The 26,610-nt window shown below is 31.1% G+C and overlaps 2 protein-coding genes and 1 pseudogene across 3 annotated transcripts; 2 read left to right on the top strand and 1 right to left on the bottom strand.

Moving 5' to 3' along the window:
• Positions 1 to 4,222: 4,222 nt before the first annotated feature.
• Positions 4,223 to 7,280, top strand: LOC121203304 (AP3-complex subunit beta-A-like; annotated as a pseudogene).
• A 389-nt stretch (positions 7,281 to 7,669) lies between these two features.
• LOC107904730 (uncharacterized) lies at positions 7,670 to 9,288 on the bottom strand. 2 transcript variants are annotated; one of them, XM_016831197.2, is made up of 5 exons: positions 9,048 to 9,288; positions 8,606 to 8,965; positions 8,434 to 8,471; positions 8,009 to 8,104; positions 7,670 to 7,896 (listed from the first exon to the last, which is right to left on the bottom strand). In XM_016831197.2, the coding sequence occupies exons 2-5, from the start codon at positions 8,939 to 8,941 to the stop codon at positions 7,827 to 7,829; spliced, it is 540 nt and encodes a 179-aa protein (XP_016686686.1). In that variant the 5' UTR covers positions 8,942 to 8,965; positions 9,048 to 9,288; the 3' UTR covers positions 7,670 to 7,826. The 2 variants fall into 2 exon arrangements, with proteins under 2 accessions (XP_016686686.1, XP_016686685.1); XM_016831196.2 differs by having other exon boundaries at positions 9,082 to 9,286.
• A 12,399-nt stretch (positions 9,289 to 21,687) lies between these two features.
• LOC107904732 (uncharacterized) lies at positions 21,688 to 24,646 on the top strand. Its single transcript, XM_041091973.1, has 4 exons — positions 21,688 to 21,823; positions 21,959 to 22,293; positions 23,226 to 23,442; positions 23,731 to 24,646. The coding sequence occupies exons 1-4, from the start codon at positions 21,748 to 21,750 to the stop codon at positions 24,213 to 24,215; spliced, it is 1,113 nt and encodes a 370-aa protein (XP_040947907.1). The 5' UTR covers positions 21,688 to 21,747; the 3' UTR covers positions 24,216 to 24,646.
• The last annotated feature ends 1,964 nt before the right edge of the window (positions 24,647 to 26,610 follow it).

The raw sequence follows: 26,610 nt of genomic DNA, 5'->3' as shown, positions 1-26,610 counted from the left end.
AACTATTAACTATGGATTGTGTTATAATGGATATCCTCCAATTTTAGAAGGGTATTCGAATACTAGTTGGATTACAAGTTTGGAAGATCATGCATCTACTAGTGGATGAATCTTCATTCTTGGTGGAGGAGTCATTTCTTGGGGTTTCAAGAAACAAGCATGTATTATTAATTCCACCATGGCAGCAGAATTTATTGCATTAGCCGCTGCATCTAAAGAAGCAAAATGGTTAAGAAATTTACTTTATGATGTACCTTTATGGCCTAAGCCAATTTCACCTATTTCTATCCGTTGTGATAGTGAGGCTACTCTAACAAAGGCATATAGCCAAGTATATAATGGAAATTCTAGACACATTGGATTAAAACATAGTTATGTTCGACAATTAATCTCTGATGGAGTGATCACTATTAATTATGTGAGGTCAAGTGGAAATTTGGCAGATTCTTTGACAAAAAGTCTTGCTAGAGATGCAGTAAAAAGGACCTCAAAAGGGATGGGACTCAAACCCATTAATTAGAGTCACCCATGATGGAAACTCGACTCAACGCTTGGTATAACGTCAAGTCTTGAGTTCAATGAGATAAAGTATATCATTACTATGTGACTGTTAGCACTATAAATAAATTCATCCTAAGATTAAAGTGCTAGGTACCCGTAATGAGAAGGGAAGGATGAGTAATGTACTCTTAATGGACCCATAACATAAATATGTTAGAGTGTTATAATTACGGGAACACTCTTGATGGGATGTACCCATGTGAGTGGAAGTGTGACCGCTTCTAGGAGCTCAATGGCTTGACTCTGGCAGCACTCATGAAAAAAGAACATAGAAACATGACCATAATAGTGTCCCTAGATACTATGCATTGACCGATGTTGAAATCATTGTGTGAGATGTGTTCGGTTAATCAAATGGAATAGTTGGTTCAAAGCTTAGTCTATCATGCAATTTCGATTAACTTTAATATGTTTTCACTAAGTGAAGGTTCAATCGTAAGATACATTCAAGAATATCAAAATCCAAAATATTTTGAAAATGGGGGGAGATTGTTGGAATATTTTCAAATATTTATAGTGTTCCAATAACTATAAATGAATGGGTGTAATTAATCAAAAGTTATATTATTTGATTTTTTAAAAAAGAATTATAACTATTTAAATAATATTATTTGAATAGTTATAATATTAAATGAATAATTATGTGTTTATTTTAAAAATATTATTATTCAGAAAGACACCTATTGATGAAAGATGTCTCTATGAAGAGACATGAAAATTCTTATAAATAGGAATGAGATTTCATTTGGAAAACACACTAACAAATTTTAATATTCTTACTTTATTTCCTTCATTTTCTAATATTATTAGATTATTTTATAAAGTATTACTGTAGAAATCCTTTATAGAAATTGAGTTTCTTGTCATACACTGCTCAGTGTGTAGTGGGCTATTCTCGTCCGTGCAAAACGCAAATAGTCATTGGCTTCATTATATCATCGAGGTTAATTTACTTGGAACTCATTTGCACATCGAAAATAGGTGGGGGCGAATATAATCTTAAAGATAGTGACTTGATACACGCCTGGAGCTTTGTCATATTTCTTCTTTTTCTGTTCGAGTTTCGTTAGTGTGTTCGAGATTTTCTTCACCGGAGATTTGTACTAACAACCAGTTGAAATTGCATTGTTATACAAGTATACTGATCCTTGATCGCATGAATTGATGCTTATATTATAGTCTGTTGTTAGGATTATATTAGAGATCCAGACAGGTGATTTGCTGCTGCTATTGTTGCTGCAATTGGTATATGCGCACGACAACTTCCAAAAATGGCACATATATGTGTAGATGGGCTGTTAACTATGACTAGACACGGTTTATTCCTCTTTTCCTACTTCTTGTTGTCTGGTAACATTCAGAGAATCCATTGTTTTCCGAAGTGATACCAAATTTTGCAGAGCTCTTGACTAAAGATTTAGGGTCTAGATATCAAGAAGCAGATGTTTTGGTTCAGGCAATTATCTGTATAAAATCAATTGTCGAAACCATTTTTAAATTTAAAAAAAATGGGGATCGACTTTAAAAAATAAAAATGGGAGTCGCCACCGATCTTTTAAAGAGGTGTGATCGGCTCACCTTAAAAACAATTTTGGTCTGCGAAGTTTGAGAAAACAGGTTCGGGAGTCAGTTACGCACGAGGAAGGGTTAGCACCCTCGTTACGCGCAAAATTGGTACCGAATCGATTGTTTAATATCTTAGTGTCAAAAATTTGAAAAGATTTTAAAATACGATCCTTTAAAAATAAAATGAATTGGATGATGAGACTCACTTATTTTAAAGAAATAAATTGTCACGTTCAGTAAGTTAGAGTGCAACATTTTAAATCCTCAAAATTAAGTTTATCTTTCGATTTTTTTAAAAAACCTACATTTTAATAAGGATATCTGATTATTTGGGTCAAATAAGAAAATCAGAACCTAGTAAGTTAATGTTTGATTTCACAAAATTCCTAAACATCGAATATTGCCTTTATTTTTATTTAGAAAAATTCTCGTCTCGAGAGAACACCATGTCATATCCAATACGTTAGGACACAACGTGTCGAATTCCCGAGAATAAGTTTTTTTATTTATGTCTTCATTAAAAGGGATATTCTCGATTATTTAGATTCAACGAGGAGAATTGAAACCCAATACGTTAGGGCTCCATTCTTTCGAAGATTCCAAATGCCGAACTTTGCGTTATCTTGAAAGATTTTGAATAAAATGATTTTGATATTTAAACGATACTAGAGGTGACCTTTTAAACGAATAAAGTGTGGTATAGTGACAACGTATAATGCAAAAGGATAATTCGAAAAAAATACACTAATGAATAATGAATAAATAAATTTAAACAACCATAGCAATAATTATCTCAACCACATATCATGCAAATACCAACATTGACAAGTAATAGAAAACTAATTGAAACCAAGCAAATTTACATAAACATAAATAGAACATACAAATTTAAAAGTAACTTAAGAAATAAATAGAGTGAAAGAATGAGAGTAATCATTGATAAACCGTACGCGAAAATAAATCTAAAGCAAATAATACATATATATGAGAGTTTCAAAAAAGAAATCCAAACATAGAGTTCAAAAAAAAAATGAAATATAACATTCAAGGTAGTATATACTTAACCTAAAAGAGTATTACATACTAAATAAAAAATAATATAAAACCGACAACATCATGTGAGGTAAAAATAATTTTAATGAAAGTTATATATGTATAAAAAATATATATAGTTAAAAATTAAATAATATATATTACCTATGTACATATATATATAATAAAAGTGGTCTATAAATCATAATAAATAATAAAGTAACATATATATATAGGTAAATAGAGATATAATCAAATATAATAATAAGAACAATAATAAATAGTGATAAAAATAATAATAGCAATAAAAATGAAAATAATTAAGTGGTTAAAAAATGCAAGAGGGACTAAACAACAGTCAGAACAGAATTAAAGGGCCACAAATATAATTTTAAAAAACACGGAGGGTCTAAGCTTCAATTCACGAATTACGAGGGGGCCAGATTGGAAATTATTCCATTCCCTAAAACGCAACGCATTGACGCTAGAGGTGCTCATGGGCCGGGCCCGGCCCGAAATATGGGCCTAGAATTTTGCCCAGGCCCGACCCGGGAAAAAATTCATAAGCCCAGGCCCGGCCCGCCCAGCCCGTTTTTTAAATAAATACAAAAAATTTATTTTAAAAATTAAAACAAAAATTAAAAAAGTATTTTAAAAATATTTTAAAATTAAAAAAAATTTAAAAAGTATTTTAAAAAAATTAAAAATTTTAAAAATTTTAAAAAAAATATTTTAAAATTAAAAAAATAAAAATATTTATTATATTCAGGCCAAGCCGGGCTGGGCCCGGGCCAAAAAAGTGGTGCCCGAGGCCCGGCCCATTTTTTAATCGGGCATCGTTTTTTTTCCCAAGCCCATATTTTCGGGCCTATATTTTTCCCCAAACCCTCCCATATTTCGGGCGGGCCGTCAGGCCGGGCCGGGCCGCCCGGCCCATGAGCACCTCTAATTGACGCAGACTAAAACGAGACAAATTCAAAATGCGGGGCAAAAATTAAAAAGTAAAAGAGAACCGATTTAAAGATCCTGCAGGAGCAGAAGGACCTTTTGCGCAATATGCCCAATGGTCGCAAAACGCGCAGATCCTTCCTCAGGTCAGGTCACCGCGCGGATTTATGCCTGCAAACGACACCGTTTTGAAGCCATGGCCTTGGCTCCAAACGACGCCGTTTCCTTCACGGTTTAAAACTCAAAACCCTAAGCTACCAAAAATGTTCCCAATCTAAAAGAAAACCTAAAGGAAAAGAAAGAATAGAAATAAACTCTCTGCGCCGCTCGGATATTCGAGAGTTCTCCGATCTTTTGAACCGTCGTTCGACTCCGATCACAACGGAGCAAACAACAATTCCAATATCAGGTAAAATCACTCTCCTTCTGTTTTCTCTCTTAAATAGTAAATCAAAAGAAAAATGAATCAAAGAATCGAAAGAAAGAAACAAAGAATCGAGAGAAAATTTTCAAAATAAAATCTAAAATCACCTTTTTCTTTCAATTTTTTTCGTTTGTATTGATATTCTCTATTGAATGCGTCCAATTTTCAGTGTTTTTATTGGCTTTTTATAGCTAGAATACAAAATATAATAAAAAGAAAATAATACAAAATCCTCTCTGCTATTTCTGTTTTTCTATTTCTGTTTTTTTTGCTGCCTCTGTTGTGTTGCTCGTTTTTGTCCTTTGCAGGTGTTGTACGAAGCAGTCGACGTGTGCGTATGGAGGCTCGCGCGAGTGGCAGTGGCGCGCATGCGAGGCCAGAGGTTGATTGCGGCTTGATGGCTTGCTGGAGCGGCGGCTGAGGCGTGTGAAGGCATCGTGCGTGTGCGAAGGAGAGCAGAGAGGCGCTACTGCTGCGGCGCTGGGAGCCATGCTGCTAGGGTTTCTTTGAAACTTTTTTTTGGGCTTGTATTGGGCAAATGGTTTGTGTAGTTTAGGATCTGTTTGGGTTTGGGCTATTTATAAATGGACTTAGCCTGTATTTTGGGTTTGCTGGACTGATGGACTTTTGATAACTTTTTTATTTTATTTTTATTATTATTTTTTTTATATTTGGTTTATTTATTTGATTTGGGCCGGGAAAAATTAGGGTATTACATCAATCATAAAGCAAGAACCACCAATTCATGAGAAGGTATCTCTCTCTTGCTTATTTCATTTCAGCTTTAGCTATGCGCTTTTTGCATACCTCTCTGTCTATTTGGCAGAATCTTTAAATTATTTGCATTCCTGCAGTGTTTTCATATTAATTGGCTGATAGCCAACATCTTATTTTTTATTCAAAGGTTATAATTCGGTTAGTCCGTAGTTTGGATTCAATCAAGGTGCCTTCAGTTCGTGCAATGATTATTTGGATGGTGGGAGAATACAGCTCTTTGGGGGAGATAATTCATAGGATGTTAACGACGGTGCTGAAGTATCTTGCATGGTGAGTTACTTCAGAAGCGTTGGAAACAAAGCTTCAAATTCTTAGTACAGTGACTAAGGTATTTCCAAGAGCTATAATATTCTTGATCAATTCTAGCCTAGCTATGGACGAATATTTCTGGAAAAGATATTTGGCCTTCCTCCGATAATCTGTTTTACTTATGAAATGGGATGGAAAGTAGCCATATCATATTAAAAAAAAAGTAAAATAAATAAAGCTCGAAAACTCTTGCTGTTGCATGTCATCTTTAATTAATTTAAAGTTCTGCAGTTTATCAGTTTCATTTTTTTTCCGCTTGCTTGTTGTTAATGTTCAGAGAAAAAGCCTGTATTTTCAGTTTGTCTGTACTTGCAGGTTCTATCAGGTGCTACAGGAGAAGGTCTGTCGACATTCAAGAAAGTTTTCAGATATTTGGTTGAACTGGCTGAATGTGATTCGAACTACGATGTCCGTGACCGAGCTTGTCTCCAAAAGAAACTTTTATCATACAATTTCATCTCTCAAGGGTCACAAGGAGTGCATAGTCTTCCTGAAAAAGACCTACACATAGTTGTGAACGGCATATTTAGGAAACAAACAAGAGAAGTGAAAACTGAATCAATTAATTACCGATTTTAAACTACCTGGGTCTCTCTCACATATGGTTCTTCATACTGCTCCCTGGTACGAACCTCTTCCAAAGCCCTGCAGTTTGCTCCTTGATGACATTAATGAGCCTGAAGGAACACGTATAATTATGAAGGAGGCAGCAGATTATAGTGGGACAGACGATCATGGCACATCATCTGATCCTTCAGACAATGAAAGTGCTTCAGATTATGGTTCACAGCACTCTTTCTCTGGCTCGAGAAGCAGTGGCCATGTGATGATGGCGAATCAAGTGAAGGCAATGATAATGCAGACCTGTTGCTTCAGATTTCCGATATTGGCAATGCTTCTGAAAATCAGAATGGAGTTTTTCATTCTTCTTCTGGTAAACTAGGGGAATTAATGTCAAATAGAGCTCTAGAGTCATGGTTGGAGGAACAACCTGGTTCATCAAACCCAGGCATGTTGGAGCAAAGTCAAGTCCGTAAATCTTCGGCAAGAATATCTACTGGGGATGTTGGAAAGCAGATAAAACCAAAAAGCTATTCTCTCTTGGAGCCTGCAAATGGAAATGATTTGAAGGTTGATTATTCTTTTTCATCAGAAATATCAAGCATATCGCATCTACTTGTCTGCGTAGAAGTTTCTTTTAAGAACTGTTCATCAGAGACTATATCGGGAATAAAGTTTGTCAATGTGGAGTCTAACAGAGCCTCATCTGATAATGTGCCAACACTTGTTCCAATGGAAGAGATTGCTTCTTTAGAACCAGGTCAGACAACAAGAAGGATTAATCAAGTTCGTTTTCATCACCATCTATTGCCTTTGAAGCTAGCTTTATTTTACGATGGTGAGAAGCTTCCGGTTAAGTTGCGGCCCAATATTGGATATTTCGTAAAGCCACTGCAGATAGATGTTGAAGCTTTCACTGATAAAGAATCCCATCTCCTAGGGATGTTCGAATACTCAAGGAGGTTTGTCACATCTTAGTGGAGTTGAATTTTATTTGTATTTACGACTTATTTCAATCGAGAGCTTAGCAATCATCTTTTCAAACTTTGTACTATTATTGTTTCTCTTGTTTTTCAGTTATCATATCCCAGATTGTTCTTAACTGGATTTTCTTGGCTTCTCTATAACAGTTGCACATTCACTGACCACATCGAGGAGCTAAACAAGGATTTTCTTTTTAATCCTTGATATAGTGTTGTTTCTGTTATTGAATTTCTGTGTCGTGGTATTTTTGGTCTTATTGTGTCATGTCCAATATTTTGAAGTCTTTGCATGTGGCGCCCAAATTTTCCAAATGAAATCATTATCCAACAAAATAAAGCTAATTTAGATATGTAATTATAAGTGATGTGGATTTTGATAAGGGATATCCGAAATTCAATATCCAAATCTGCAGTAGATAATAATGATGATAGCCGGATTCATGCAGAAGAGATAAAATATATAGGGAACTGCTCCTATGATTCCTATCCCCTAGATGCTCATTTGCAATATCCAAATCTCAAATATCAATTACTGAATAGTCAGTGTAGAACATGAAATATATAAGAAAGAAGTCCATTGTGATTTCCATCACACAGTTTATGTAACGTACAGAGACAGGTAATAAAGGAAGGCAGCACCTCATGAAAACCGTAGCCCGTAGGGGTCATCTACTGCTGCCTCTATCCTTAGACTTCGATTTTCGTCGTTTTCCAGGCCACATTGTTTTCCGCAGTCTTCCAACAAATGTGATCATTGAAACAAAGTTAAAAAAATGAGAGTCGGAAATGGGAATAGACACACTGTTCATATAACACCAAAAGCAAAATGAAATAAACTTGCGCTTACTCGTTTCTGTAATCATCTTCGCTCTCGCTTGAAGATCTTGAACAACGCCCCACCCTACTTGGAGATCGACTCTTATCCTTATACCTATCCCTAGATCTTGGGAAGCACGATATGACAAAATTAATTGATATTAGAGATGGTAATACAAATTTACAGAATGAAACTAGTAGTAAAAAAAAGTTTTATAAAATAGGGGTGAATGGTGTATGAGAAATAATTTTAGAGAAATATTTCAAAACTAACTTGAATGCCTTTTTTAGGCTTCCTCCATCTCCTTTTATAGGAGAAATTTTTAACTCTATTTTATTTTATTTGAAGCCCGCACAATTTTTCTGATAAGAGTGATATCTCATATTTGATTTGATGATATTTTTTTGTCCTCAAAAGGATATGTACGTATGTGTAACATCAATTTCACAGTTTACCTTGATCTATGAGTATTTGGGCTGTCATCCAACTGCGGCTGCACAAGCAAGTAGAACAACAGTTTATACTTAAAATACAAGCAAAAAAATTCATGGTAGCAGCCATCAAAATTTTAAGATACGATGTTTAAAACACCCATCCAATACATGACTAATGCTAGTACACACTCACAGCCGAGCGTAAGTTCAAGCTTCTTAGCTTTTCCCAAGTCATCGAGTTAGCCATCTCCTCAACCTTATTGATCATTTTGCCTACTTCCTTTTCCTTGGCCTTGAGCTTTTCCTCGAGCTCAGATACCTTCACATCATGTTCCTTCTTGGTTTTCTCTAAATTCGCCTTCAATTCGTTCGCCTCTTTCTGAAGCTCACGGCACAGTTGTTCGTGTATGCGAATTTTTTCATCTTTGTCCGCAACCATGACTTTCAAACTATTGATCTCATCCAGCTGAGTTGCTTCAGTGTCAACCAGCTTCTCGTATTTTGCTATTAATAAGTCGATCTGATTCATGAACACTGGGAATTCATTGATAAACTGCAAAATAAAAAATAAAAATAAAAAAAGATAAAACATCATGTAATGAGATTGAAAGTTATAATCAAACTTGCAAGCTTACATGAAAAAAAGAAAAAGAAGCAGTGATCAGTTACCCTGCTGGCCTGTGTGTTACCATCTGGATTGGATCCTCGTTGAGACATGAACAAGAGAAAAAAAGTCAAATAAAAGTGGGGTGTTGCAGGAGAAGATGAGGACTTGTGGTTGACTTGTGTTTCCTGCAATGATTTTGATTGAACAAAGCAGTGGAACCAAGTTTTATCCCATGTTTTAGGTGTTATAAAAGCCCAGAACCAATAGTATGACCTAGATTTCAATAATTATTAACAAACAAACCAGTTGGGTAGTCCAATAAGAATCTGGTTGTTTTAATATTTTGAGTGGTCGGTTTCATTTCGCTGTCAAATTTATTAAGAATGGTTGTTAAAGCTCCTACTTTGATGTTGAATGATTGATTGTTTCTTGAATAAATAAGAAATTCATCTACTTTTATTATATACTTTTTTTTTAGAAATTTATTTTTTTTATTTTTTTAATCTTAAAAATTATGTCTAATTGTTAATTTCAGTTATTTTTCTCAGTTAAATTTGTTATTGTAACATTTATAAAAAAAAAATCTAAGTTTTCCTTTTTGGATTACTCACTTGGCGCATATGGAAAAATCGTAATCTCTTTATTTTCCAAGGCATAATTTGAAGTTCGAGTGAGATAGTCAAAGTCTCGAATAGTTTGGCTAAACAGTATTTTTCTGCCTTTAGAGATGAACCGGTCTGTTGCCATGAATATACTTTCGGGGAATCAACAACAGGGAATTGGGTTCATATAAACACTGATGGTGTTGTTCAATTGAGTTCGAGACTTGTTGTTGTTGGGGGAGTAGTGCATGATGAAAACGAGGATTGGATTTTTTGATATAACCGATATATAGGGAAGTGCTCAATTTTTTATGTTGAACTTTGAGTCATCTTGGATGGTCTCAAGCTCATTCAATGAAGAGGACATGACAAGGTGATAATTCAATCTGATAGTTTGGAGGTAGTTAGAGCTATTCAAAAAAGCGTCTTGAATACTTTGAACTCTATTTTGATAAGGAGGATCCAACACATATTGTCTCATGAAAGTTAATAACTTTTAAGACACATTTCAAGACGCGTTTAAAAAGTGGGCCGAGCCTTGGGTAAGACATTTTTTTCCCGGGCCTGGCTCGACACGAATTTTCAAAAGGACAAAAAAGTATGTTATCTTTTTGTTGTTTTAATGCTATTTTTTTGTTATTTTCTCCTTATTTTGCTACCATTTCACTATTATGTTGCTACTATTTTTTCGTTATTGTTTGGGTATTATATAACTCTTATTTTATTGTTACTTTTGTTATTATTTTAGAGGCATTTGCTTGTTTAATTGCGTATATCTTAGTGTTATTTAAGTATACATATTTTTAAAATTTTATTTTCAATTTGTTAGGAAATATTTATTTTAATATTTTTAGTAATTTTGATGTGTTTTATATATATATTTTAAAAATTATATAAAAATAATATTAAAAAATTTAATACAGGCGGGCTGGATCGGGCCTGAGTTTTAGTATTTTTATCTGGGAAGAACTTGGGCAAAATTTTAAACCCACTTTTCGGCCTAAGATTTTAGTTAGGCCTAACCCGACCGATAAATACCTCTAATACATAGACCTAAAACATATTTTAACTATATATTATAAGAAAGAATCGTAAAAATTGTTGAACTAAAGTCAAACATATCTTATGATTCAGTCAATAATAAAATAGTTATTTATCAACAAGTTGTATAAGATTATTTGTAAACAATACAACTAATGAAGGTAATAAATTGTGCATAAAGTTGACTTGCTCATTCTCCATACTAGAACCCAAGGGTAAACATCCTGAATTAATTACCCCCACTCCATTCACATCGCGTTGCATCACTGGATTCACCTGTGTAGAAAAATTCATACCATCAATTTTCTTATTCAATGCTTCCACTTGGCTTGACAAGATAATATTATTATCAAAATGATTAATATATCATTTGATACTCAAGTTTGACACTTCTTTTTTCTAATATGATACCTGACTTTTTTTTTACAAAATTATATGTTTTTGGTATTCAAAGGTTACGTTGTTAATTTTTTAGTGTTTAATTTAGATTTTAGGGTTGATTTGATAAAAGTTAATTGCTAATATTTTTAGGTTTGAATTTTTAATGATTTTTTAATAGAATAAATTTAGTGTTAATTTTGAATTTGTTTAATTTTTCAAATACAATCCGATGGATGTGGTTTAATTTCGATTCTATAATTGACTTTTTAAAGTTAAATGCTAATATTATTAACTAGGGTAAACTATAAAATCAGTCACCCAACTATTAGTGTATTTTTTTTTTGGTCACCCAACCATGAAACTTTTCAATTTAGTCACTAACGTTTTAGATCGTTTCTATTTTGGTCACTCTCCCCGTTAAATGATTAATGGAATTGATGATGTGGCATTTTTTAACTGGTAGAATAACACATTTATTCCTCAATACTTACACATTTTATCGGTTTGATCCTAATTCTAAATAATTCAATAAATTTAACACTTCACATTTACAAGTTCTATCAATTTGATCATCAAACACATAAAATTAAATCTAAATTATATATTATGAAAAGTACAAAATATAATATTATTTATAAATAATAAATACTATTATATGTGCTTTTATTTAGTAATAATTATAAGCCTCAAATATGCATTTAGCCCCCCGAACTTGACACATTCTCTCAAGTTAGTACTTACGATTTTTTTTGTCTCAAGTTGGTACCTGAATTTTCATTCCGTCAAGGGTTTTGGTACTTTTTTTTTGTAACAGTGTTAAATATATGACATATGGCACTCTTAGGTTGTGACATGTGGAATTGATGATGCCATAATCTATTTTTTATAAAAATATTCAAAAATTTTAAAAGAAAATATAAAAAATTGAAAATATAAAAGAAATTATAAATTATAAAAATATATATCTAAAAAATTAAAAATATTACAAAAATTAAAAAAATCTAAAATTCAAGTTAGAAAAATCGAAAACCTAGAAATTTTACATCCTTTTCTAAATAATTTACAAACAAATTAGATGAAGATAAAATTTACAATAAAATTTGGGTGCAGATTATTATATGATTCTTTCAGTTAACAAGAATGGCAAAGATGATGACTTGAAAAAGGCTTATAGGAAACTTTTTAGTTTTTCTTTTTATTTGTTAATTATTTGTTAGGTTTCATAGGAAAAATTGTGTCCTCTTGAGTATGCTATTAGCACGATCATGAATAAAATTTATAAAAATGACAAATTTACTAAGCTTTGCAGGGTTCTGAGTTTATCAAAATCACAAATTTACATATAAGTTTATCAAGATTTAAGTATATATGTTTAAATATAATCATATTTATATTTGATTATATGTGTTTGAGGATCAAATTAATAGAATTTGTAAATGTGGAGATTTAAATTTATTGAATTATATAGAATTAAGATCAAATTGATAGAATGTGTTAGTGTTGGGGACAAAATGTATTATTATACCAGTTAGAAAAATGCCACATCATCACTTCCATTAACTATTTAATAGAGAGTGACCAAAATAGAAATGATCTAAAATGTTAGCGACTAAATTGAAAATTTTCATAGTTGGGTGACCAAAACAGAAACATGCTAATAGTTGGGTGAGTAATTCTATAGTTTACACTAATTATGAATTTTTATCATATCAACTCTAAAACCCGAATTAAACACTAAAAAGTTAACAATATTATCTTCAGGTATGAAAATGTATAACTTTTGTCAAATACAAACACCACCAAAAAATAACACAGGTACTACGTACATGAAAAAATGTATCAAACTCATATACTAAATTATGTATTAAGCCTTTATCAAACAGTAATGAATATATTATCTTTTATTTCCTTCAATTTTTTGTACAAATAGTATATTAAATAAAATATTTTTCTTATAATTAATAATAAATCTTTAATTGATCCAACCAATATATTAACTAATTTTAAAGATGCTTATCTACAAAAACATTACTAATTTGGAACAATTGATGATGAATTCATGTAAAAATTAAAGGGCAAGTAGCTATTAAATTGCTCAAAATCTTTGATATTTAAATGGCCTAACCTCCTTACCAAACGTATTTATTGGTACAATAATCCTAAACATATTTAAATTGCTTAAAAAATTAATATATATGTTTTTTAATTATTTATTTTAAATATTTTTTAGAATTATTATTAAGAAAAATTTTAAAAGTATCAAATTGATATTTTAGCTATAGTTCAAGGGTTAAATTTGTTATTAACCTTTTAAATTAACTAAATTGATATTTTGAAATTAATTGGGTTGAATTGAATAAAATAGAAATAAGTAAGATATAAATTGATAAATGTCTTATATTATGAATTGATGATAAAAATGGTATGGAACAATGGTGTTGAATATGTGATGATATGAATTTGATGTTAGTAAGTTATATGAATTTATTTGTGTTGATAATATTGAATGATACTGGATATCGGGAATTTCGACTGGACTAAATATAGTATAAAAGAGTGTGATATTATTAATATATGATATGTGATATGAATTATGCTATATGATATGTATATGAATTGGTGATTAAATGAAATGAGACTATGATATATGGATGATTTATGCCCATGCGAACTTAGTAAAATGCTAGGATACATTTGACATACCAATAGGGTCATCTGTGCGCATGTGTACGAGATAGTTGATGGTATGGAGATTATGATATTTTATTTCAGGATCCAACATTTGTTGCGGATCATCAAGTATTCACTATCTATTCAGAGACCTTAGTGTGGTGGAGGGATGTATTTGAATACGTATATACATTTGATGCATACAGGCTTTGCACTTTGGTGTCTTGGTGTGGTGTAGTTCACCTGTGTGTCTAAGCCCGTTTTTGTTAAGATTGCCTTGGGCAAAACGTTAAATTGAAATTTGAAATCGAAATATGAAATTTATATTGGTTAAATAATGTCTGCAATGATTTGATAATATAGAATGATATTACAGAAGCATGTATGTGATATGTGATTATTGATAGCATGTGAAAGACCATGTGAGCCGATTATATGAGCTTAGAGGACTGATATGAAAATATAGCGAATCAATAGATTCAATATGGAAACGGGATAATAATATGTTAAATAGCTTGAATTGAAATGAAATTGAATGTATTAATGCGAGAGTAAGGTTTGATATATTATATTGATATAATTAATTGGTGACAATTTTGATGAAAATATATGCATGATTGGTAATAGATTGATAACATGATATGTATAAATTAAATTGCAATTGATGGCATTGTATGAATTTGAAACAGTACTTGATATGATATGGTTGGAATGTGATCTTGCAATGGCATATATTTATATTGTTACCATGTTAATTATATGACTTGAATCATGAAAGTACCACTGAGCATTATCGCTTAGCGTACGGTTTTGTTTATTCCGTGTGCAAGTATTAGGGAATCTCAAAGTCTCAAGGATTGATTCAACATCCAATTTGTAGCTCTCAACTCAACAAAGTTTGTATAGTCCCTTTTTCATTTTGATATAAGTCATGTACCTAAGATTTGAAGTCGGTTTTGTATTCAAATGGTCATTATGAATTTTGATTTGGCATTGTGGTTTGAGTTAAGTTACAATTTATTTAATATACATATATGAACATGATATAAGTAGGTTGAAATAGTTAAATGGTTGAAATAGTGGGAATGGTTATATGTTTTCGATTTGAAGTGATGATTTGTCTAAGGTATATGTATATATGGTGTTAATGATCAAAATTAAGCATATGAGAATGGTTAAAAGTGATGAAATGGTTGAATTGAGATATATGTTTGAATAGGTTATATGAATTGGTACCAATTGAACATTTTGAAAACAGGGTGTCACATTGCGACGTCAAACTTTTAACGTCGTGATCAGGGGAAGTCAGTGAGTTACGTCGTGACCTGCAACCCTCGAAGTTGTGATGCAAACTCGATAGTTTGAAAATTTTACAATTTGGTTCTTTTTCGACATCGAGTCATCTTGAGAGCTTTCGTAAGCTCGTGCAAGACTCGAAAATGTTCGTATAACATGTTGTAATCATATTTTGAACTTAATAATATGTCGTAACCGTTAAAATGAATTGTATTTGATTGTAGTTGCTCCGGCAATCAATGGGACACCCTGTAGCTCGGACCCAATGATCGGGTTTTTTTTCTTCTATTTTTTTTTAGATTTTCCGAAGATTTCTTCTTCTTCTTCTTCTTTTATTTGAAAATCTCCCCAATTTTGCTGTTGGATCTATGTATATGTATACATAGAGAGATTTTACTTTGTATTCTCTTTGATTTGTTTTCTCTCTAGTTTGTATAAATTTTAAATTGTCATACTTTAAAAAGGTAGCTCAAAAAAAAAAAGAACTTACCCAGACTTCTTTATTTCTGAGTAAACTCAAATCACAAGGAGTGTTGAATCGGTGGGTGAAACAAAGACCAAAATTTATGAGTATTATTACGATAAACTCAATGAGAGTATGGATTGGAAGTAGTGGTGCTATGGGTTGAGGCGTTAGTGGTGGTGGAAAGCTTGATGAGCATGGTTGCTAGTTCGAGTTTGGCAAGGGTGAGAAGGTGAGATTGGTGGTGGTGGTGTGTGTTGGCAATAGTGAGACGGTGAAATTGCTAATGATGGCGGAGAAAGGAAAGGAAAAAAGAAAGAAATATATATATAAAAAAAAGAAAATAACTTTTTTTAATATGGGGTATATTTAACGTGCCACCTCAAATGCGCATTACCTCAATAACAGTAGAAAATGGTGGAGTGACTTTTTTGTAACATCCCAAAAACATTAGTGACATTTTTTTAAAGTTTTAAAAGTTAGTGAAAAAATGAAATTTAAACAAAGTTAGGGGACTATTGGTGTATTTTTATATACATTTTAATTTTGAGATTTTTTTAATTTTTAATATATTTTCTTATTTTTTTTATGAACTTTTAAAATAATTTTTAAAGTTTTTCATATTATATATATTTATTTAAAAATTACATTCTCTTTTAAGTTTTAAACGATGAGACCATTATTTTCAAGACTTGCTTGGAGCAACTGTTAGAATTGATGAATTAAAGTGGATAATTATTGAAATAAAAAATTAATTATTCAATCATTTTCATAGGATGATTGTGGTGTGCTATCTACATATTTTACAACCAACCACATTAAACTACACAACCGATTTAACAAAGGAAATGAAGGTTATATAGTTTTAGTAAGTCTCGATTTTCCAATCTCCCTCTCTCTCGACTGTATCGTCTTCATTCACAGCTCTCTACCCTGGTCAGATCCACATTTTGAACGAGTTATATTCCCTTTGAAAGGTTGGCATCTTATAGGCAATAGGATCAATCAAATATATTCTATCCGGTTTTTATGTATTACAAATTAAGGAAATTGATTGTCAAGCAAGTCAATGTCACAGTTGGAGATTGAATCAGTCTCATGTTTATAGGAACAATATATAAAATTAAGAAAATTTGTTAAAAATAAATATTTTAATCTCATTAATTCTTTTTGATATTGTAGAAGGTTACAACTCATACATACATATAAACATCTTTCAATTGCTTTCTTAAATATTCGAATTCAAGTAAATTTTAAGGAGTGAACAGAGTCAACCGGGGATCAACTTGGTTATACAAATTACGGAAATGTTCTTACGTAATTAAAACAAGTTATATTATTTGAGGGTATTTTAGTCTTTTTATTTTAACAAAAACCAATAAAAATATGAATATTGTGGGATTTGAACTCGCACCAGTTGAATTAATAAAACCTTAAATTTATCATTCAATCAAAACTTCATCGTAATATTTTATATAGATTTTTATTTTAATATGCACAATTTATTACATTTATCAATTGTATATCTATATTTGCTATCATTTAAGTCAACTGGACATAAATTGAATTAGGAAAATTTCGGAAATATCCTTTCATAATTAAAATAAATCATATTATTTGAGAGTACTTTAGTTTTCTTTTTTTAACAAAAACCAATAAAAATATATGTATGGGAAATTTAAACCCAAGCTAATTGGATCAGTAAAACCTTAAATTACCACCCAACCAAAGTTTCATTTTGTTTATTCTCATATGTTTTTATTTTAATATGCACGTCAATTGTATGTATTATCGCTATTACCATTTAGTATTCATAATCTAATGTATTTATATGTTTAAATTTTGTTTTACTTACAATTTAATCTAATTTTTTTTCATTTTAATATCGTACATATTGTATGTGTTATTATTAATTAGTTTCAAACAATGTGTTTTATGTTATGAATATCTTATTAAGTGGATGCCCATCATGATTAAGATAAAGTTTTAATGTATTTTAAATTCTAATAGTTATTAGAATTAGATCTCTACTTCTTTTATACTTCTTATGCCTATAAATAGAGACTTGATGAAGCATTGTAATCATTCATTTGATCAATAAAGTACATTTTCTATTGCTTTCATATTTTCAATAAACTTTATCTTTCATGATTTTCAATATCTTTAACGACAAATTGCAAAGTTTTTATAGGAAGTTTCTTTTATTTAATGTTTCATATCTGATTATTATTTTTTATTCTTCTTTCATTGTACATTATCATTGCTTTGATTAACTTATTTTACTTTTTGCTCTTAAGGATAGTGAAAGATTTGATACCGTTATCTATATGAAATCGATAAGTAAGATTCACTCTCAAAGTTTACTTTTTGATATTTGCTTGGGGATGATCTATTTTTCTTCATTACAAAGGGTGTTTATAATCACTACTTCTCATCCATAGTAACATAAGTCAATCTAATCAACTTCTTTTGAAATTTGATTTGATTTCTATTAAGAAGTTCAATTTATATAATTTACTATCCATATCACTATAAATTTATAAAACCCTTCATGCATTTAGTTATTGAGATTTTTATGTGGAGATAAATATTTTTTTCATTTTTAATAGAATTGATTGGTTTAATTTTGATTTGGATTAAGATATATGATTATTGCGGAATGTGAGTAAAAATACTTACTTGTCATGAACTTTAGGATATTCACCCTGTCTGTGATAATTTCATATCATTGTAAAATTTGAGATGAAATTATGTCATAAGAGGTGGAGGTTAGAAAATGTTTATGTTTAAACTTTTATAGTTGTAAAGTTATTTTAATTAGACATTATAATATTTTGTATTTTGTTGTGGTATGATATATAAAATATATATTATCTAACCACAATGATTTATTAGTGACATGAATTTATTATTTGTTACGCTTAATATATGTTTTGTTTATACCTATTCATTTTATTTTTATATGAATAAATAAAATTTTATTTAAAATAAATTAAGCATTCATTAAGGTTATACAATAAAATGATTATATGCTCCTGAAGAGTTAATATTGCATCAAACTCTAAAAAGCTCTTTAAGAGCTTATATTTTAGCTCCTTGTGATGCAAAATTTTGTAAAATATAATATTATGTTTCAGATCAAAAAGGTATATGTTGAATAAAACCTTCATGTGTTTTACATTAAAACCATATATATAAATAACACGGGATACTCATGTATTTGTATTATATATTACCCAAGGAATACATACACTATATGATTGAAATATCTAATATGATCCTGTAGTAGCAATATTGTGAAAATGACTTTAACAGTATTTTCGAACGATCTCATACCTTCTATTGGCTAAGCAAAATAATAAGTTACTAATGAAAAACTATGAAATTCTTTCCACTAGTTTTGTTTCATTCCCTAAAGTGAATGTAGCAGTACATAAAAGTTATGCAAAATGAAAATATAGAGATCATAATTGTTGTTGTAATTGAGGATGTGATCGGAGACTAATCATGACAACATGAATATATAGATTTTGATTTGAAATCCACGCATGTTTTGTGATGGTGATTATGAAATAAAGAATCAATGGAGGCGTTTAGAAGTCTAACTTACTAGATTTACTGCATTCCCTGAAGTGAATGCAAACATAAAGAAAATAAAAGATATAATCATGGACCACTAAAAATAGGAACATAGTAATAAATAAGAGAACAATGAGAGTTTCCAAGATAACTTATATTATCAATGTGATATGAAATATTATTGGCCACATATGTGGCGTATGCACAAATATTTTATTTCTGTTAATATTCTTTGAGAAAAGATATGAGAATGTAGTAATAAATTCTATCATTATAGATAGAAAGTATTTATCTTATTTGGTACTAAAACAAACAAATATTATTCCAATATTTGATAGTACAAAATTAGTCGAAAGCTCTAGAAGAGCTAATATATTAATATCTTGGGATGGGTAATCCATTGGTTTTAAAATATATTTATAATGGATCATATATTGAAATTGTGAATGAGGAAAATATTATCTTTTATATGAATCACTATTGTTATAAATATATATTTTGAAAGGATAAAAAAGAGAGGATTGGGTTATTAATTTATATTTATTTTATAATATTTGTGATCTTCTTTTGTCATCATCCCCATTAAAGGGTTGGAAGCAAAATATTTGACTGTGAAAGATTTGTTTATGAGTAATAAAATATGATAATTCTATCTAAAACTCGTTATGGTTAGATGCACCTGAAGTTGCAAATTTCTTTTTAGATATTTGAAGATTTCAGCATATTCCCTGATGTGAATACTACGTATAATTGTTTGAAAACTATATTTACTTATTGACTTAGTAGCATTATAGGCTTCACATTGATTTAGACATTTCCAGTAGTAAATGTCACAATAGTATTTATATGTTGATACAAAATAAAAAAAAGAATGACACTAAAATTATCAATTGTCAAAATTTATATTTACATTATTAGTACAATTGGAAAACATGTTGAAGTAAACTAGAAGTTTACTAATACAAATATATTTACTATTTGACGTGACCAGTTAGACCATCCTAGATCATATATGATGCGAAAATTAATTGAGAATTTATATGGACATTCATTAAGGAACCAGAAGATTTTTTAATTGATTATTAAAAACTCACTTGCTAAAGTTTGAGATTTAATGTCTTGCATTTCTAAAATGAATATGGGCTCATTCATCCACAATGTGGATGATTTTAATATTATATGATTTTGGTAGATGCATCTACAAAATAATCACATATATGTTATCAATTTGCAACCTGTCGTTTGCAAGATTGCTTGTTTAAATAATTAATTTCAGATCATGCAATTAAGACAATTCATCTTGCTAATACTGATGAGTTTATATCTCAGTATTTTATTGATTGAGTTTGAAAAACTTTTGTAAAAGTTTGCACATAATGGTTTAGAGAAATTTTGCAGACCCTTTAAACACTTCCGACTTGGGGCATCCATTTTACGTTACTTAGGGATTGAAGCCAGCATCCTTTTTTCCTACAGCAGATCTACACACAATAAGCTCTCCCTCGAGCTCCTCAAATTTTGACATCATGACCTCAGCTTTTTCCTTCAAAGTCACGGTTATAACTTCGACAACACCATTCTTCTTAGTCAGCTTCTTGGTCTAATCATTCACGGCTACATTAATGGTCTCTCGCATTGCATCTCGATTGGAATTGAGAGTCTCCATGACATAGTCCTCAAGCTTCTCTCTCGTCGAGTTTAACTCATTGATGCATCCCTTAACTACCACAAGTGCTTCCTTCACACCAGTTATGGATTCCTTGAGATTGGTGACCTGACCTTCCAAAGTCGACAGCATATCCCTTGATCTGCTATTTTTTCTTGTCTTTCCATAGGTCTCCATCGGGACATTCTGTTCATCTCTTCCTTTCGTCATCTCAATCGACACCTTTGAACACTAGCTCTAATACCAACTATCATGGGGCTAGAACTTTAATTTGCCTAATCGCGCAGCCTTAGGCGATTTCTTAGGTTCAAATTCGCCTAAGTCAGCCTTACTCTCGAAAAATGGTAGATCTCGCAAAAATTCTTTAAGGAACCGAAGCAAAGCGGAAGCAAACTCGAAAAAAGAAAAAAGAAGTCACAAATAAATAGAAAAATAGGCGCACACCAAGTGTTTGAGTAAATGCTCTTAAAAGTATTTTATTACTTTGAAGGTTTATAGCTGAGTGATTAAAATGAAGGGAAGACCTCTATTTATAGTTGAGCTCTCCCAGATCCAACGATGATAATTGAATTAGTTCAACGATTAAGATTAGTGTCTATCTACAAGATGAGAGTCCTAAGTGATTTAAACTCTATATAATATTATCTCTTAATTAAGATTTACATTAACCATGATAACCCTAGTTTTACTGTAGTGTTTAAGTAGATGGGTTTTTTCATGTGTTCCACGAATCGAGCCAATTGAGGTGGGTCAAATGAGCCACATTGATTAGTTGACCTCCATAAGATGTTCCATGTGCATTCATCATAGACTTTGATCCACAGTTTCCATTATTGGGTCAATATATTACTTTAGATCATATATATATATATTATAAGAATTAAGATTAACCCAATGTAACTTTAAAAAGAACACAATGTAATACAATAATTAAATTTTCTTAAATAAATCTTTAATTATGTCTGTTATTCTCTCTTATCACAATTTCTTTTATTTGAGTAAAAAAAGAAAGAAGGATTGATAGCTCTCCATGCGTGTGGGGTCTTATGCTCCATTGTTAAAAGCTCATAAAATAAAAGCAGGGCTGCTGGATTACATATCATTTGGTAATTTCAACTTTTGTTTCCTTTTGGCCAATCATATTACTTTGTTTATAATAATAACAACCTGATTTGTTGTTTTTGCTTCCTTCCATCTTCTTTCGTTCTTTCTTTCCCCGTCCCTCCATCATCTCCCACAAGAAAACACACCCTCACCCTGCCCTTCATTTAGATTACGGGAACGCGATGCTTGGTGTGAATTGGTAGGAGGGACTGGGGAAATTCTGATCCTACGCCGGCGGTTTGTTTTGGCGATGGAGTGCAGCCTATGGGTGCCACCCGAGGATTATCAGAATAATAGTAATAATAACAATAATAATTTGTGGGGGTTTAGCCATGAAAGTGAACATGATTTGGCTTTAATGGTTAGTGATTTTTTGGAAAATAACGCCGGAAGCGCCGGTGCCGATTCTTGGTGTAGTAGCGATAGCGATTCTGGATTCTCCGATCTTATCCACCTCGCCGATAAAATATCTGTTAGTATTAACTCTCTCTCTTTTCTTTTCTTTTCTTTTTTATTTATATTAACTGGTTGTCCATAATTGGGTTTTTTTGAGATTTTATTTTTTTCATCTTTGGAGTTTCTGGGTTTTGTAATTTTTTTTTGTTGGTTCTGGGTTTTATTTTGGGAAAGAACTAGTTTATTTAAGGAATAAGGGTTGAACTCTAAAGTTTGCTCATTTTATTTGAGAGTCTTCATTTTGTTTTTAACTTTTCCAAGGCCAAAATCAAGGAGCTGCAAATTTGAGATTGACAGAAATGAATTTTGTGGTTACGGATGAGAATTGCGGACTTTTATCTTCATAATATAATCTCTATATGATAGTTGTTGAAAACTGATATAGCTTAGGAAATCTAACCATAATATTTGAGCTTGAAATTTATAAGCTTTGGTCATTTTTGTTTGACAGTCACAATTTTGTTATCCCTACATCTGTTTAGGGAGATTAAAGAATATGCTAATTCATTAGAAACTCCTATATATCATATATGGTCATTGTTCATATCTGGATTTTTCATTTTTCTTGGACTACCTCATACATCCGAACATGGATATAGAGATATGATTCTTCAAATATATGAGAAAACCTAGAAGAAAATGAATATTAACATGTTGGATACATACTCACACTCGACATGCACCCAAGTCCGACTAACATAGGTGCATACTGTAAGTAACATAGTGATTTGCTTCACATATCTGAAAATATTGGGAACTTCCCTTAAGATTGCCTTGTTAATGTGTTAATAAGTCTGCATTTTCTATAATTGCTCAACTGTATTTGGTTTCGAACTGCGATCTTGTGAATTTTGGTGATTCTTTGTACTTTTACTATATCAGTTTCCTACCGAAAGCATTTACTTAAGGTTGATCTATCTTATTTCCTTTTGGTCGGTCTTGTTGCAGTACTATAAGCACCCGGTAGGCCAATATGAGATTGACCTTTCATCCGTGGTTCATTCTCTCGTATTCTCCATCAGTGAGACAGACCTACACTTTGTGAAGTCGGGGCAATGTAACACCAGCTGCATCAGGTATTCTCTGGTAAAGCTGTTGCGACTTTCCGGCTATGATGCTGCTGTTTGTGCGTCAAGGTGGCAGGGTAGCGGAAAATTTCCAGGAGGTATTCAAGGAGTCTCTGAATTCTAATTTTTGCTATCTCCTTTAGGTTCTTTGATTTTATTAGCTCTTGCATCATTTTTATTCAAGCTTCCTATTGCCTAGATGGTAGAAAAAGAGACCTCTTTCGAGCTGTGTTACATGTATCTGAGAGTTCATTCCTACAATTCGCGATGAAAATCAACTTCCCTTGAGATCTCTTAAACTAGTTCTAAAGTATATTCATGATAATTTCATTGCTTGAAAAGTATAAATTATTGTAATTTGACAAAACTGTGTGCGACACACGCAGGTGACCATGAGTATATCGATGTGGTCAATTACAACAATGGTTGTTCCGAGCGTTTGATTATTGATATTGACTTCCGAAGCCACTTTGAGATAGCTAGAGCAGTTGATTCTTATGGTAGAATATTGAATTCACTTCCAGTTGTTTATGTGGGCTCCTTGACTAGGTTGAAACAATTACTTCAGCTTATGGTCGACGCAGCTAGGTCGTCTCTTAAGCAGAACTCAATGCCATTTCCTCCATGGAGATCGCTTGCTTATTTGCAAGCAAAGTGGCACTCGCCTTACCAGCGAAAATTCAGTCCCGATGAACACGATATTAGTGGCAATATTCTTTCTGCCCATAAACAGTGCAATGGGAATTTAAGGAGATTGCAGTCGTCACTTCAATCCGAATTAGAAGCAGAACGATTGTTGAAACCTGTAAACGTTGATTGTAACCGAAGATTGAAGCTTGACAGGAGGAGGCAATCATTTAAAGCCCTTTAACGTGTATAGGTTTTGATCTTGAAGATGCAAGTTCCTTTTTTGTGAGAGATGAATTGTATTGCGGCCTTTTGTTAGTTTTCTTTATTATTTTTCCCGATAGCGAATAAGCGGCGGACCTCTAAATGAAGGGCAGGTTCATATAGCTGACCGTGAAGACAATAACACGTCGTTCAGGTATAATCTCCGAGTTGGTGAGAGGCATACATTTGTGTTTGATTTTTTTGTTCCACGGATTTAGTCACAGGACTGGATTCTGTGAAGTGCTGTAGCATTGATTGGTTTGAAAATGCTATCCTACACTAGTGGCATGGTCTTATAGATACTTAATAATTTTCCTTCTTAATATGGGTGCATAACTTTTGCAGCAGTCAAGAGCATATATGCTTTGGTTACAATTATACAACTAAATGAAATTGTAATTAGTTGATGTTCCTGTTGTGTTCTTTTGCACTAACTTCTGTTCCAATTTTGCATTTCAAGTATTTTTCTTGGGATTTGATCAGATCGGCCTTAGTTTATTTGGTTTGATAATGCTTGAACCGATAGACATTCTGTCTGGTTTTAGCCTTAACTGGTTCAAGTTGGGTTGCTAGTCTGTTAATTATAATCTTAATAATTTACCCATGTTGGATGTAACAGTCAAACTCAAATTCGAGTATGGAGGAGGATTATCTCACCATGTTTGAATGCGTGTTGGTAGAGAACATGAAGAATGCCACTGATTTTACCTCACTCTATATGGAGAAACATAAAAGGACGTATTTGTTGGATGCATTCTGACATACAAAGATACTCATTATGTGGGTGAAATGATTTTTCTAAACAGAATATATTTGAAGATTAAAACATCACAAACACATAATATAGATATGCACATTCGAGTTCTACTACAAAGTTGATGAGGGATGAGATGCAATTATGCAAATGAGATAAAAATAAGCATCAGATTATTCAGGTTGAAAAGTTGCCAAAAAATATTTTTAAATATATTGTAAAGTTAAAAAAATATGTAGTTTGAATGATATTAAATCCATTAATATTAATATAAAAATATAAAACTTATTAAAAAATCATTTATTAGTAATTAATATTATGATAGTATGGAATATATGAACTTAAATTATAAGTAATTCAAATGTGAAGTATTCATATTTTCAAGTGTCTTGATGATGATGATATTCAATTTAGGTTGTAGTACAAATATATTAAAATAATTTATGGTAATTAATTCTTACTATTATGATAAATTTTAAATACGATTTGTAAAATTTTATATTTATTTTTTATAGTGAATATAAAGGGTAAACTACACAGATAGTCACTCAATTATAAAAAAAATTCATTTTAGGCATCCAAAATAAAAATATTGCAATTTAAACACTCACGTTATATAGTTCGGTCATTTTGGTCACTCCCATTAAAATCGTAAACGACAAGCTGACATGTTAGTTAAAAAATCGATATAATAATAAATTTAACCCTCAATTTTTACATGCTATTTCAATTTAATCATAATTTAAAAAAATTAACTCTCAAAATTTACAAATGTTCTCAATTTGATCCTAATTCTAAAAAATTAAAAAAAATACATATTTTTTAAAAAATATATATAATAATAAATTTAAAATTGATATTAATATTAATATAATTTTAAATAAAAATAATTAGATTAATATTAAATATATATAAAAAAGACCCTCGTATTGAAATCTTCTAGCACCATAGTTGATGTAAGGAAGAACCTGGTGTAATATTTCTCCGGTAAAAGAAGAAAAGATACTAATTAAAATATTATAAGAATATTTCTCTTGTAAAAAGAAAAAGAAAAAGAAGGTAGTATTAAAATGTTATAAAATATAAAGAGTTTTTTAATGGTAACCCTCGTGGATAAAGTTGCACATAATCAATCTATTCTTATTTTCTGCAGTTTGATTTTTGTCGTAAATCTGTGCCATTTCAAGTACATTTTACGAATTGTGCAACAAAATACATAATAAATATATCTACAATTTGTGTGCTAGATAATATAAATATAATAATAGAATCTTGATTCAAGACCACAAATAAATAAGATAAGTATAGGAAATAAAAATTTTAGTTAATGTTCTAAATTGAATCATAATAATAATAATGTATACTTGAATTTCGATTTTGTGTAATTTTATATATGAAATTTTGATTTGGTCCAATTCTTGTAAATTATTAACACAATTATTGATATAATATCATTTTAGATTTATATCTTGCATACATGAATAATTATATTTATCCAATATAAAAATGAATTGATGTATTTATTTCTTTAAATGTGCATGATTAAATTAAAATTAAAGTTTGAAGTATACATTTGAATCACAATTAGAGTTTCATGTTACAATCCGTTTTTCAGTGGTAC

The sequence above is a fragment of the Gossypium hirsutum genome, chromosome D04 (genome assembly GCF_007990345.1).
Source record: "Gossypium hirsutum isolate 1008001.06 chromosome D04, Gossypium_hirsutum_v2.1, whole genome shotgun sequence".
NCBI classification, from domain to species: Eukaryota; Viridiplantae; Streptophyta; class Magnoliopsida; order Malvales; family Malvaceae; genus Gossypium; species Gossypium hirsutum.
This window is presented reverse-complemented; position numbering and strand designations above follow the sequence as displayed.